The sequence below is a fragment of the Sminthopsis crassicaudata genome, chromosome 1 (genome assembly GCF_048593235.1).
Source record: "Sminthopsis crassicaudata isolate SCR6 chromosome 1, ASM4859323v1, whole genome shotgun sequence".
NCBI lineage: Eukaryota > Metazoa > Chordata > Mammalia > Dasyuromorphia > Dasyuridae > Sminthopsis > Sminthopsis crassicaudata.
The window spans coordinates 192,585,317-192,600,217 of NC_133617.1; the positions used below are offsets into that span (position 1 = coordinate 192,585,317).

The window sequence follows — 14,901 nt, forward strand, 5'->3', positions numbered from 1 at the left end:
CCAAATTCATTGGAAGTTTGGGAGGTGTTCTCACAGTTTAATTTGACTTTTTCCCATTAGTAGCTTAGCTAAATGCTACTAACTCTTTTTCCCCTGGAGAAACTGTTCATGGGAATCTTTGACCAATTTGTGGGGAACAATAAAAAGTAGTTTTTTTTTTTTTTTTTAAGTAGAAAAAATTGGCAGTTTCCCATCAATACTAAATTCCTTGATGTGCTGATGTAATAAAGCATTAAAATTAAATAATTGAAGAAAAACATTAGGAGATCTATTTTTTAATTAATACAATAATGAAATCAGTCAAAACGGGAAAGAATTCTAAATTTTTCAGTTGAGGAAATGCAAACATTTAAAATAAAAATTTGCATCACTGATATTAGGACATACAGATATAAAATATTAGCATCAGTTGTGCATATTAAAATCTTCTAAATTAATTGATATATTAAAAATAGTCATAATCAGTAGGACCTCATGCTAATATTATTAAATTGTTATTTTCTGTTATAGGAGAAAAATCTTTACAAAATATAGTTGAAATAAAAATGTCAGAATAAGCAAAGTTCACTAATAGTTGAAATGAATAATTTCAGTGATCACCATATTCCATGAGGAACCATACATTTGAAATACATAATTGCTTGAAAAATTAATATTCCAAAGCATTTTGTTTATATTTTTATATTACTTTATATCCATAATCATTAGATAATTACAATAACAAATACAACTTACATATGACCTTAAGTACAATGAATGAAAATAAAGACTATCACAGTAATTTTCTTTACAAAGAAAAAGTTCTATTTACTTTTTTATTAAAAAATTCCAAGAAAAGAAAAACCAAATTTTCAGTTCTAATTGTAATTTTTTTTTAAAGTTCAATTGGATTAAAGAATAGGAAATTAGCACCAGAAGTCCCATGTGTTGGAAACAGTTTTTTGTAAGCAGCAAAATGTTTTCTAAAACTTCAGAGTACACTCTTCTTGAAATGGGGGGGGGGGGGGGAGGAACAACAAAACACTAAAACTTCTAATGTACCTCAAAAAATGAGTGAGAAAGAAGCAAAAAAATCATATGATCTCTTTCTGTGGCTAATTCTCACTTATAAATTTTAAATAACACTGCTTTTTGGTGAAAATATGCTCTGACATTATTTTGAAATACAAGAAAATACATATTGGAAAATCTAAATGACGCTCACTATCCAGCACATAGTTTAAAATCCTTGAATTCTGACATCGTTTTAATCCAAGAAAAGTAATCTTCACAAATCTGTATCTCATCATTTCTTGTCCATTTTCACTAATATGCATTTTGTTTTAGTCTGTAAGTTCTAAAACTATGTTAACACATCTATTAAATAACAGAACTGTAGCATTTTCATTTTAGTCAAACGGAGACAATTTATTAAATACTATAGTAGTAACAGTGATGATTATTTTAGTACTATGTAACTAGGTATTATGTATACACACACACACACACACACACACACACACACACACAAATTTGCAAGAGGGAGAAATTAAGAATCAAGCACCGTCGACTTCATAATTGACATCAAAGTAATTTATTTTTCCGTACTGGCAGCTCAACAGCTAAGAGATTTGAACCTATAAATAGCCAAGGGGGGTTAAGATTAATTTATAGTACATAAGGGTAATAGTGTAGAAAGTAGGAAAAATGCATCCAGTACATGAATTAAGGTATATTTATTAGATTCTTTTCTCTTTGTCACTTTAAACATAACTAGGGACAGTAATTTTTAAAAAGATTATAACATCATCTAAATATTGTGTTGTTCCGTGTGAATGTGTGGAAGGTAACAAGGTGCTGATGAGGGAAGAACACCACTTTGCAAAGACCAGGAAGACTACTGATCAGACATTTGTGCTTCAAGTCATACATATGTATGTTGAGTGGAACATGAAATTTCTTTTCTTACATGCATTCAGGAAGAGAAATAAGAAAAATAGGCGCTAAAAAGATATAGAGGTTCTTTCAGCTAAAGTGAGGAAATGTGTAAAGTAAGTTCACAGCTGTGCCAGTTTTTTTGCTCTGTGTACTTAAGGGTTGCACACCCTTTGCCATTGTTCAAACTGTATTTCTGCAAAAAGATCTGCCTTAGTTTTCTTAAAGAGGAAAAATATCTGTTCAAACCTTTCAGCAGAATTCTAACAGTTTTAAAGATAATACTGTTCTGGAATAGATTTAAATTTAAAATTTTTCTCTTCTTAGGGTAACTCATAAAATGTATACTGAATGTTTAACAAAATGTTCCTTTTCTTAGGATCAACTCTCTCAATGTGAAAGGAGCCAAAAAACTGTTTCACTATTGTCTCAGCTTTGATTAATTCCTGATCTGTTCTTTATTAAGCCACTTCCAGTTTTGCATGAAAATGGCTGGCGAGTAAGGCATCTTTCCAGTTAGATTAGATAAGAGTCTATACATAGGAAAATGTTTTCGAGGATAGAATCAGAAGGTATTTTTCTTTTAGTGTATTTTAGAAAATGTTTTTAAAAGCTAGACATAGACACTAAATATACATTGGAATATCATTTGGTTTGAATGCTGTCAAAAATATATTTAGTATTCTGTAAAGAATATAAAGAAGATAGCTATGGCTTAAAACTGGTAATAATCTTCTTAAGGCTTCTTAATTAAATAAAATCTAGTTTGACATGGAGAGAGAAGAATTTTCAAAAAAGAATGTTTTCTTTAACTTATTACTGTGCTAAGAAGCATAAAAACAAACATTAATAAAGTTAAAATACCTGCCATTAAAAGTCTGGAACATACTTCATAATGAGAATTTGCTGAAGAGAAAAATAATTCCTTTTATGTGAGACAATGTCTAACCTTAATGTAGTAAATAAAAAATGCTGATATTTTGCATTTCAATAGTTCTCATAGGTTTAGCACATTTTCATATACACATAAAGTCATTTTAAACAATAGCTCACAGCAAATTTCTTTTTTACTTCATTAGGGTTGATAGTGGTGGTGGTAGTTATAAATAAGCTACCCAATTGCTAAAGACTAGTAAAATAAAGACTTGGACAGATGGTTTATAATTCTGTTTGTCAGACTGGGCAAGCTATCGTTTATTCCACAACACTCTCTTCACCACACAAGTACAATTTAAGTTTATTAAAATTCATATAGGATCAAGTCAAACCTGTCTACTGTTAGTAAATGTATGTTCACTTTTCTGATCTGTCTGGGAACTTTACAATGACATGTGGCTCTTTGGAGAAGGGGAGCATACTTTTTACTTCAGCTTTACCACCTCTTAAAAATCTACAGAGCATTTTTCAAGTTTTCTTAAATTGTTAGGAGACACTTATTTTCTTGCAAATTAATTCTTTTTAACTCTTTATGATAGCTTTGAATCCCATAAAGAAAGATGAATTATCACATACTGAGCCCAAGCTGTGAAACAGGAGGAGACAAATAGAGACCCCTACTGTGTTTAACAATGTAGAAGAAATTCCAGACTCAATAGAAAATTTTTCTGTCCTTTTTCACAGACCACAAAAGCTGTTAATATGGAGCTGAACAGTGGAGGGCACTCTTGCTATGTAAAAACTAGTACTGACCTGGCACACTTAGTTTGATCTATTCAGTGGCCCAAATCTCGAATTTGTTAAGTAACAACCACCTGTGGCACAGTCACCAACTGTCTTCTGTTGAAAACGTTTGCAGTTTTTTTAGTCTGTGCAGCAAAGCGCTAGTTCAGGAAAACACTGGCTTCTTTATGTACTTATGCAGATGTGGGATAGTTACAACACTCACAATTTGTTTTAACTATCTGAACACGATGTTGTGTCAAATAATAGGATGCTTGTTTTATTTCAGGTTTACACAATAGGCCTTTCATGTAGATGCAACCATAATTCTAATGTATCTACATATATCACTCTTTGTGCTTAATTAAATGTATATGTGCCTTAAAATGCTAAGCTGATATTAAAATTTTAAGTCAGATTTCAGAGGGCCACCCTTGAGATTGTGTTGAATGTTTGTGACTTTGCATGCTGATAGTTTTACTCTACAGTACATCGTTCTATAAATTTAACTGATGAATTGAAATCTGTTATTTCATAGCATGCCTGCTTGAGAAAGTTTCCAATAACCTACTAACTGAATTTTGAAAACCTGGTCTTTTCAGTGTTCACACTTATAAAAACAAAGTCATCCACCTCCCAACAATAACAACCAAACAGTAAAACCAACAGTAGTTAAGCAATAACGCCTCAAACTCATGAAAACCCAGCATGGGCTAAATGAATATAATAATAAAAGGGGGAAAAACAACAACATGGTAAGCTAAAATAATAACTGTAATACTCATACTATTTTGGAGGTGAGCAAACTCACTTATTGTTGCTTGTACTGAAATGCTGTGTTTTAAGTGCAAGGGATTTACATATGGTGAATGCAAGTGATTAAAAACAAAAACAACACTGTGCAGTTCTAAAACATCCTACAACAAGATGGAAAAAAGTATTTGTTACCACTTGTAACAGAAGCAAGTGATTCTGTGCCTTATATACTAGTCATGCAATAGTATTATCAAATAGTGCTATTAAGAGGTCCCTCTCGAAATAGTGAATAATAACGCATAGGAATTAAGACAAAACGCTATGGCACCTGCAGGGTTAATTAAACAGTTCAAGATGTAGAAGCTGCACAAAAGAAAACCTTTTTTCCTTCTTTAAGAACTGTAAACACTTGTGCTGAACTAGATGGGCATTTGATAAGCTGTGCAGCATGTAGCAAACTCACAGGGATCTCTAGTTAACACTCAAATTCAGTGTTAACACTTAACAGAACAGTGGTAAGCCGTGCTGCCAAGGTCAACTGCACAGATGTACTAATTGTATTATGAGCTTGACATCTAGTGGCCACCCCTGGCAGGGCAAAGCAGGCAAAGGTTAAATCAGCAAGGCTTGTCAAAGCACTTCTAACTACCCACCCTCAGGGAGAGTCCATCGGAAGCTAGCAGGCATTTGATGCAATCCCACCTTTTCATTGACACCAATGCAAGACTTGCTATAGGACACTAGACATTAATGCATAGAAAATGCAAAAGGGGTGGGGGTCTTAAGTTGCAACCTGACCTGCTCTGCCTTTGCAGGAAGAAGGCAGGCAAAGGATGTAAAATATTCAAATACCTTATTGTTTTTGACAGTTCTTATTCATTGGGGTATTTTTTTTAACCTACATGTTGCTATTTTTAATTTATGAAAAAAAATCAACCTTAAGATAAATTAAAACTATTATCCATATTTTTGTTTTTTCTAACTAGCTATTTTCATTATATAGCTCATTGTAAGTCATTTTAACATGAATGTGTAGTCTTTTACATTTTCTGTAATTTATAAGATGCCTTTATAGAATGATTTTTACTTTCCCATTTTTCTATTTTTTTTTTTTTGTGGAAATTATGTAGCATGTAAATGCTACATTTAAAAGAACACAGCTTAAATTTACATGAAATTGAAAGTGGAGAAAAAAACTGTTCTTAGTTTTTAAAAATAAAAGTTATTTAAATGAATAGCAGGTACAATATTAGAATTCTGCATAAATTTTATGTTTTAACACATAAGTCCAAGTTACCTAATTTAATGTATTTTCAGATTGATTCCATCATCAGTAGAAGTGACTCAGATCTTGACTGAACAGTCTATAGATATGTCTGTTCTAGTGTAGAAGCCAGATCAGATAGATATACAACAACATAAAAGGAAAACACCTAGGTATGATAAGTGTTCTTTTAAAATCATATCAATGGAATATTTTAAATCATTTTGTATCACCATAAAATGCTCCTGGCCCTCAATAGGAATGTCACAAACAATGTAAATGTGGCAATTACATATATTCGCTGAAATGAAAACGTAATGCAGCACTTACATTTAAGGATGTCAAACTTGCAAAGATGGTCACTAAAAAAGAAATCATAGCTACTTATGCTTTTGTTGAATTCTCAAAGAAGAGAAAATGTCCTTACAGCCACCTTGAAATGAATGGTAAGACTTCTAAGAGATTAGCAGCCCAAGATGAAATCTGACCCACTTTTGCCTGCTTTTTCCATCATCTTGTGTACAACAAACAATCAACTTGCTAAGTAATTCCTGCTGTTAACTCATAGTGGTTTTTTCCTGACTCTGAATGTCATAAGAATGATCTAATGAACATTTATTTTCTGCAAAGTTTTAAGAGGAATGATACCTAAGGATTTTCTTAACTTTTTTTTAAAAGAGTTATTCTTTCTCACCAGTAACAACTAATTGGTCATCCTTCCATTCAACATTAAAAATGATCTAGCTTTAAAAATCATAAAAAGTAATCTTAATGTGTTTTGTTAAAAATGTGTGTAAATTCGTCTTTACCTATTTACTGGTTACCCTTACTTTTTATATTTCTGAAAAACAATTATCCTTTTATGGTCGCAAGTTTTATCTATTGTTTCCTTTAGGTATGCTGAATTGTAAATGTATGTGGAGTGTGTGTCAGTGCATGTATGTATGAGAAACAGTCAAGACATAACATGTATGTTAAAAGATAAAAGAAATGGGTTTATTTACAGGGAATTTGGGATCCTATTTTTCTTAATCTAAAAAGCCCAGCAAATAAAATTGTTAAATTTTCAAATCACATTCTTCATCACTAAAGGGATTTTTAAATTGATTTCATAACATCATACCTATGCAGGAGGGAAGGGGGAGGGATGGCCACAAAAAACTTTAGAATAATTATTGCCAGTAATTTTTTTAAAAGTTGGATTAAAATTCATCTCAAGTTGGGAAGTACTTTCTCTTCACATCTTTGTATTTCCCCCTTCTGATTACAATGTGGATTTTCTAAGTTGTTTTATTTAGTAAGATGAAATACTCTAATCATCCATATATAGGATCTCTTGATTAGTGCTCATTAGAAGTGCTTGGTAGAAGTTTTATTGACATTAAAACGTTTAATTAATTTTTTCTGAGATAAAAATTCTCAGCAGGCAAAAAGATTACTTTACTTGATGGAATGAATCTAATGGAATCTGAAACCTGTCTTCTTTTTGCTACTAATTCTCAATGAAGGAAAAATATCCTTTGTGAACAGTTGATTTTTGAAAGTATTAAAGAATATGTAAGGAATAACTGCTGAAATAAACTGTCACAAAAATGTAGAAATAACTTTTATACTTTACATGTATGAAATTTACCTAAATTATTTTTGCCATTCTAGAGCAGTGATTATATTTTTTAAAAAAGGTTCTTTCAATGAATTTATAGCATCCTTATGTAATTATTCCTGCTTTTATAACCCTATTTTTCTGATATTGTAAAGTAAAACTTTAAAATATAGTAGGATTTATTTTTTATATTTATTTTGTGCTGTCAGTTTTTAGCATGATTTTATGTTACTCCTAAAAGTTATCAGAAAAATTTCAATACCTCTTTTTACACCATGACATTTCCAACTACCTTAAAATTTCCTAATGTTTTCAATGCATAAAAACTGCTCTAACATTTTAATGTACCCATCCCAAAGTGTCTTAAAGAAATTTAGTTAATTCCAATTTCAATCTCACCTCTTAAGGTGACTGCCTCACATATAACTTCATATTGGGGACTCATGATTATCTTCCATCGTATTTACCCAAAATTAAATGGGTGGTTGTGGTGTATATTTGATAATTTTACTTTTCAAAGGTACCCATTTCTTCTTTAATATTTTGTTTAATTATATAGGGGTAACAGCAATCAATATGACCTACATATATAATGTTTTAAAAATTATTTAGACTAATAGAGAAGTCACCCATGTTCCATAGGATACCTCACTATCAAAGTGGTAAAGCAAAGTAACTGTTTTAATAGTTGGCCTAAGCTGCCTTTAAAATAAGTGTTGAAATGAAATACTTGCCTATTCTGTTCTAGTTCTTAAAAAACTATTTTTGGCCTGTTGCAAAATATGATGAGGGACTGTGGCAACATCTTGATTATAACTGAGAATGGCTGTTTAAAAAAAAAAAAAAAAAAAAAAAAAACCAAACCAAACCAAATCCACACAACTTTGACAAGAGAAGCTTGATTTCTAAAATGAATGTGAATATAAATATTTTAAACTTTTTATTTAGTAAATTAGAAATCAGATAATTCATTACAAAACTTGTGAATGACTTACCCTATTTGGGTCTCCTAATATGTGCTACATATCCCTCTGTATGTTTATACTATTAAGTTTACCGTGCTTACATCTCTAAAATAAAATTTTAGAAGGAATAGTTCTCTAGAAGTACTCTTTTAATTATTCACTACAAGGGGTTTTACTCAATTAATTGAAATATACTTTAATAAAAGACATAGTACATTTTGATAACAACCTTCTAAAGCTGAGAAGTATTTACATTGTTGCATTTTGGGGTTGCTGTGAAAGCCGATTTTAAGCTATTCAGGAACCACAATAATAACGCTTTAAAATTCCTCACTGGGATGCAATGTAGTTCTTTTGAAGGAAAGACTGTCTTTCTCATTCGGCAGAAATAAATCCATTCATTTGATCATGTAGTCATTGAGGGCAATACAAAACAAACCAAGTGTGAGAAATTCTATGTGATGAAGTAAACAAAAAAAAAAAAAAAATTTCCATGACAAAAAGATTCTTTGTCCTTAATCTACCCACCATATGCAAGCGTTTCTTTTTTTTCTCTTCTTTTTTTTTCTTTCTTTCTTTCTTTTTTCTTTTCTTTTCTTTCTTTCTTTCTTTTTTTTTCTTAAAGCATATCTCCTGTTTTAATTTTGGGTGACTTGGCTACATAGATAACACTCCAACAACACAACCATCACTACCACCATCACCACACACATACACACACACATACACATAAACTAGCTTAACAATTTTTCTGTAATTCAAGAATTCCACAGGAGTGCCAAAATAATAATAATATTTTTAAGACTTTAAAAGGTTTCTCTCTTCCTGGAGAGCTACTGAAGCTGAGCTCTTGGTGCTTCAAACTTTAAAACACCCTCTAAAACCTCCTCTTCCTTATCTCCCCAAGATTATGTCCATCTTTAATTATCTAATTCCTATTGTAAAACTTATAATTATTTCTAATCTTACTGACTGTCAATACTATTCTTTAAAAATATGCATAATTAAAACAATTTGTTTCTTAACTATACTAAAAGACAGTCCATCTACAGCAATGCACCTACTTCTGCACTGTAGCAACAGTCCCCTACTTATCCTTTTTTTCCAAGCACTCTAGAGGTTGTGGTAGTCTTGTGGCGGTAGGCTTGCAATTTTGCCAATCTGACAGATATTTTAACGTGATGAAGTAGATTCGACTACCCTAAACATCAAGGTTCTAAAGTTCAGCTTCAATAAGTCAAAATCCATGTCAACTTCTAACTTCCATGTAACTCTCCCTCATCAGGTACAACCACAAACACAGAGACACACACATTTTCCCTTTTCTTTTTCATTTTGAAAGCAGTTAGAACGAAAGGGCTCCTTGGGGCAAAATAAATGCTTTTGGTAACAGGAAGGATACTTAAATACAAACTTCTCATTTCAGAAAAACGAAAGAGAACGAAAAGAAAGGACCGGAAGAAATACTTAGAGGAAAGAAAGCTTCTTATTTACAGGACTGCCCAAAAAAATCGTTCATTTCTAACTTCAGTTAATTTGCTAATCATATTTTCACAGTTTTAATAAATTAAATGGCAAAATCGAAAAACTTTTGTCGCTTCAAAAAGGGAAAATGTGTTTGGAAATTGCAAATAAAACATTTACCCGAAAAAAATCAATTGTTTCTTGTTTTTTTGGTCAATTATAGAAAAACTCATTCAACGTTTGGAAAGAATTGTGAGCAAAACTAGGGAAGGCCCAAGGTAAATAAAAGCGGTGATGTTGGTGGGTCACAAATGCATCCAGTATACAAAATAATCACAAAACTAATAACGTAGGAAAAGACAGATGCAGGACATGAAACCAGAAAGGGAACAAAGATGGCAGTGAATGTTGCCTAAGAGTCCTTTGGGGCAGTTCTTTTCCTGCTCCCTCATCTCCGGAAAACAAAACAAAACAAAACTCCGCTGCCCCAAATCAGTCAAAACCGCTTTGGAGTTCCCTATTTTACCCTTGATGCCTTTTCAACTGCGAGCCCCTCCTTTTCTCCCCAAACTCCTTGCTCTGTTCTGGACAGAAATCCCTTCCTCCTCTAGATCCACAATATTGGAGTCCGAGAGAAAAAGAAATAAATTTCTCCCGAAAAAGACTTCACACTTAGGAGAACCTCTCGGCCACCAACTACGCCAGCCGGTGAATGTGGGAGAAGGACCTGAGGTCTTACGAGGGGGCGGAGAAGAAATCTGGCGGGGGATGGGGGGAGCGAATCCTCAGTGTCCTTCCACACCCAAAGCTTCAGTAGCAAGGAACGGGAATCCTCCTCTGGGAGAAAGCTTTTCCCCCAAGAGAAGTTACAGTCACTGCAGCCACAGCCACCTCCGGAGTTGCCAGTGGTTGTGTGTATCTGTGTGTGTGTGTGTGTGTGTGTGTGTGTGGTGTGTGTGTGGTGTGTGTGTGTGTGTGTGTGTGTGTGTGTGTGTGTGTGTGTGTTTGTGGTGAGTGTGCTTGGAAGAGTGTTGAAAAGGAGCTGTTTCCGGAATCTGTCTCCTTACTTACTCTTTCCACCACTCCCCTCCCTCCCCATTTCCCCAGCCCAATCCTCCTAGCCCTCGGCATCCCTGGCCGAGAGGCGGCGGCGGTCACTGCTGCTTCAGCGCACAAGCTGAAACAGAGGCGACACGCATACCCACACGCACAGACATAGAGAAAGCCGGGGAAAGAAGAGATGAGAGGAGAAAAGAAATAGAACGAAGATAATAGAGTTTCCAACCTCCCGTTAACTTTCCGTCCAAGAAGAGCAAACACCCACAGTCACAATTTAAAGCCCCTCCTCCCCCTACCTCTTTCCCAACTCTCGTGCCCCGGGGGCAAGCAGGACTCTATGTAAAGAAACTGGAAGAAAGGGAACAGACTTGCGGACCGTGAGCTGTCCCGGGTGCCAGTTCCCTCATCTTCTACACGCTAGCTCTCTAACTCAAGTTTGATAATTGCCCCGTTCCCCCCTGTCTTTTCCTGAAACTCCCGCAGCCAAATGCACTACCCGCGCAGACTCAACGTGGGAAGGTGTCTTCGCAGCAGTGGGGAAACCAGAAGCTCAATTTGGGCTTCTTGGCTTGGGAAATGCCGAGGAACGGAAACTTAGCGCTTGTTTTCAAAATAAGTTAACTTTCTCTCCCTCCACTCACGACACCCGACTGCCTTCAATTTTCCCTTCTTCAGATGGAGCAAATAATTTACTTCCTACAGCACACCAAGGAAAACAAAACAACACCCCCATGCTACCCCCCAAATCTGCCCAAACTAGCCCATTTAACAGCCTCGCACAAAACGTCCCCGGCATGCCCACCCACGCCCTCCTCCTCTTTGCCCCCTCCCCCTTCTCGGACCCCAGAGGGAGAAGAGCCCCTTACCGTGTTCAGAAACTACCTCGGACTGCTGTAGCTCCTCGTCCGATTTGAGATGCTGGGGCTTGGCTTGCTTTCGACGAGACATGCTGCTAACTGCGAGTTGGTTCTGCTTTTTGCAGAGGCATCAGCAAAATAGCAAACGGGGGGGGTGCGTGTGTGAAAATTGTTCGCAAATAAGTCGTGTTGGGGGGGAAATTGCAGGGAATTAGCTGGTGCGAGTCTGAGGAGTGCGGTGCGGCGGCAGCGGCGGCGGCTGCGCGGATTGCGCATGGGGCTGTGTAATTAGGCTGGTGAATAATGCATGGCGATTAATGGAGGGGGCGAGTTCGGATTGGCCGGGCTCCAGCGGACTCCGGCTGCCTATGCAAATGAGGGATGGGGCTCCGCAATTAGCCGCTTCACTCCGCCAAATGATGTGTCTCCCCAGCACCAGCACCTCCTGCTAGACGCACCGATCGCGGCGGTGTCGGCGGCGGCGGCGGCAGCGGTAGCGGAGCGGCTTCGGCAGCGGCGGCGGCGGCGGCAGCGGCGGCGGGGTCGGCGGCGGCAGCGGCAGCCGAGGGGGTGACGGCGGCGGTGGCGGCGGCAGCGAGAGATGCAGGCACACACATACAACACACACGGGGCTGTGGCGTGTGCGCCCCCACTTTACACCACATGTGTGCAGCTTCACATTTCAGGGAAGGATACAGTGTCCTTCCTCTACTCCTGACTTTGTCCCTCACTGCGGTGGCTTTTCTTCTTTGGGCGCTTTCTCTCCCCACCACCTTTCGCCCTTTATTACGCCACTCTCTTGTCTTGCTCTTCACTCTTCTCACAAGAAGTTGTCTAGCTTTTCATATGACTTCTTGCGTGCTCGTATTTGAAGCTGGTGAAGCTTGTGGCGGCAGTGTTTTATTCTTCTTTGAAAGGGTGGGGGAAAGAAACTTTCTGTGGTCTTCCAAAATATCTCTCTCTCTCTCTCTCTCTCTCTCTCTCTCTCTCTCTCTCTCTCTCTCTCTCTCTCTCTCTCTCTCTCTCTCTCTCTCTCTCTCTCTCTCTCTCTCTCTGTCTCTCTCTCTCTCTCTCTCCCCCTCCCCCTCTGCTCTCCCCTCCCCCTCTGCTCTCCTCTCCCCCTTCCAGCTGACTTTTGTTCTTCCTCGAGGAGAAAACTAGACCTTGGCTAGTTTTTGTCTTTTACCTCTTTCTTTCTTCTTTGTCTTGCTGCTTTCCCCCACTGTTACAGCCTCCTCGTTGGTGGTGGTCACTTCCTGTTGTCCATTGATAGGGAGAAGATTCCCCCCTCCCTTTTTTCCTCTTCTCTCGCAGGTTGTGATGACTTTTTTTGTGTGTGACACTTTTCAGGTTTTTTTTCCTTCTTTTTGGGATGTTTTCCTTCCCAGAGCTCTCTGCGCTGTTTGTTAAGTACCTGTAGTCTCTTGTAGTAATCAGCTCTCTCTCTCTCTTTTTTTTTTTCCAGGCAAAGATCCACAACTAAGCTTCTTGCCCTTAAAGCTTTTTCTTAGTTTTAGGTGGCGGGTGATGGCAGTGATGTCCAATTTGCTTTCCCTCCCCCAGCCCCACTATTTCACCCTTGCACAGTTCAGACACAGAACGGAAGGCTTCAAGCACGACGTTGCCTTTCACAAATCGATGAGTTCAGTCCTCCTCTCCCTGAGTAAAGGAGGAATGTGCACACCGAGGTGGCTGTTGATTTCGGGAAGATAAACTTTCAAGTTTGGGAGCGGTGTGGGTCACACGGCAGCTCCTCCTCCTTCTCCCGCCCTCCTTCTCCCCCCGCCCCCACTGCCACTGCTGCCGCAACTGCTTAGGCTTCTAGGAGCCCTGCCTCCTAGTCTTCCCACCACCGCCCTTACACCCTGGTCACCCCTCCCCCGCGACAAGCTCCTCTCTACTGATCGCTGCTCCGCAGCAGCTTGTTCAGCCGTCAGCTGCCTCCTAGGGCTTCTCTCTTTACTTTTCCAACTGTAGCTTTTCTTAGACTCCCCCCTCCCCCCTTTTTTTTTAGATGGAAAGAGATTCGCGCTGGGTGGGGAAGGAGGAGAGAGAAAAGTATTTATCTTTGCTCCCTCTTCACTCTCACCCTCTCCTTTAAGGTTTCAAATTCTTTAGAAGTGCATCCTCAATTTCTTCTTTGCTATTTAGAAAGTGCTCAGGTTTTTAGTTGTGATTTATTGGGTGGAGTTGTTTGCTCCCTTTGGGGATTATTCAAATCCTGGTGAAAATAGAGTGAAACGCTAGATTTAATCCAAAACCCTTGACAACTGACTGTAAATACACACACATACATATAATTATATGTACACATACGTATATATCCATATGTGTGTATATGTATTGAAATCCGTGCGAGCGAGTTTGAAAGCAGTCTCTTTAGGTGAAACATAAAAACAGAAGCGCACTCGCACATACACGCACACAACACTCACTCAAACAATGTTTCCCATAACAAGGATCCGCCACTAGGATGTACCATATAGTTACTGATCGGCTTGACAGCATCTACATCATCAGTAGCAAAAGATACTCCACTCCCACCCTAACTCCCAGCCTCCGATGCCAAGGTGTATTTGGAGATAACATTTGTTTGCCTGTATAGATATATGTTATTTAAATTATTTCTTTAAAACAATGATTCTAGATAGTTCGACCCTCTGTTCCTCTCCCTCACTATTATTTTGCTTTGGATAAAAAGGAGATATTAAAAGCTCCAACTGACAAGCACGCACTGAAAAATACTTGCTGGGGGAACAGAAGGGCAGCTGGACTCATTTGCTGGACTTGGGAAAGTGACTGGGGGAGGGGACTCTGAGACTCGGAACATTTAGAGGAATTCTCCACATTACCCACCTCTAGGTAAAGTACTGGCCATTCTCACCTAGGTTTCCCAGGGGAAATATTTCACTTTTAAGATTAAACTTTCCCTTCCATTCCATTCCCGTTTCTTTGATTATTTTAATTTTGCCTTGCGGACATCGCCTTCAGTTCTTGACTAGTCTTTGAAAAGCGTAGAAAGTCTACAGGTTGTTCTCTTTGGATAAGTGTGTTCCCAATTCCCCTTTAATAGCCAAATGCACCTCTAGCCTATTTTTGTTGCTCACATTTTCCTTTAGATGTTGCTAGGGATGGGGGTGGGGAGAAGCGGATTGATTTCCGAATTTGACAGTTGTCCCTTTTAACTCATTGGCACAACATTAGGGGATAGAATAACTGGTTTGAGCTAAAACGAGTTTCGAACTTTCTAGAGCTATCTTAAGCATTCTGTTGAAACTCTTTGCTATTAGAAGTACAGGCACTGAATTTCGAAAAGTTTGCAACCTGAGTATTGGGAAACTAAAATGACTGAAAGCTGCT

The 14,901-nt window shown here is 37.5% G+C and overlaps 1 protein-coding gene across 2 annotated transcripts in view; it reads right to left on the bottom strand.

Annotated features, from left to right (window-relative positions):
- The window catches only part of SALL3 (spalt like transcription factor 3), a 23,436-nt gene extending 10,904 nt beyond the window's left edge, over positions 1-12,532 (bottom strand). Inside the window, exon 1 of one of the 2 annotated variants that reach the window (XM_074273543.1) lies at positions 11,551-12,532. In XM_074273543.1, the coding sequence (XP_074129644.1) occupies positions 11,551-11,632 (82 nt within the window). In that variant the 5' untranslated portion in view covers positions 11,633-12,532. The remainder of the gene's footprint in view (positions 1-11,550) is intronic. The other variant, XM_074273552.1, reaches the window with a different exon arrangement.
- Between the last annotated feature and the right edge of the window lie 2,369 nt (positions 12,533-14,901).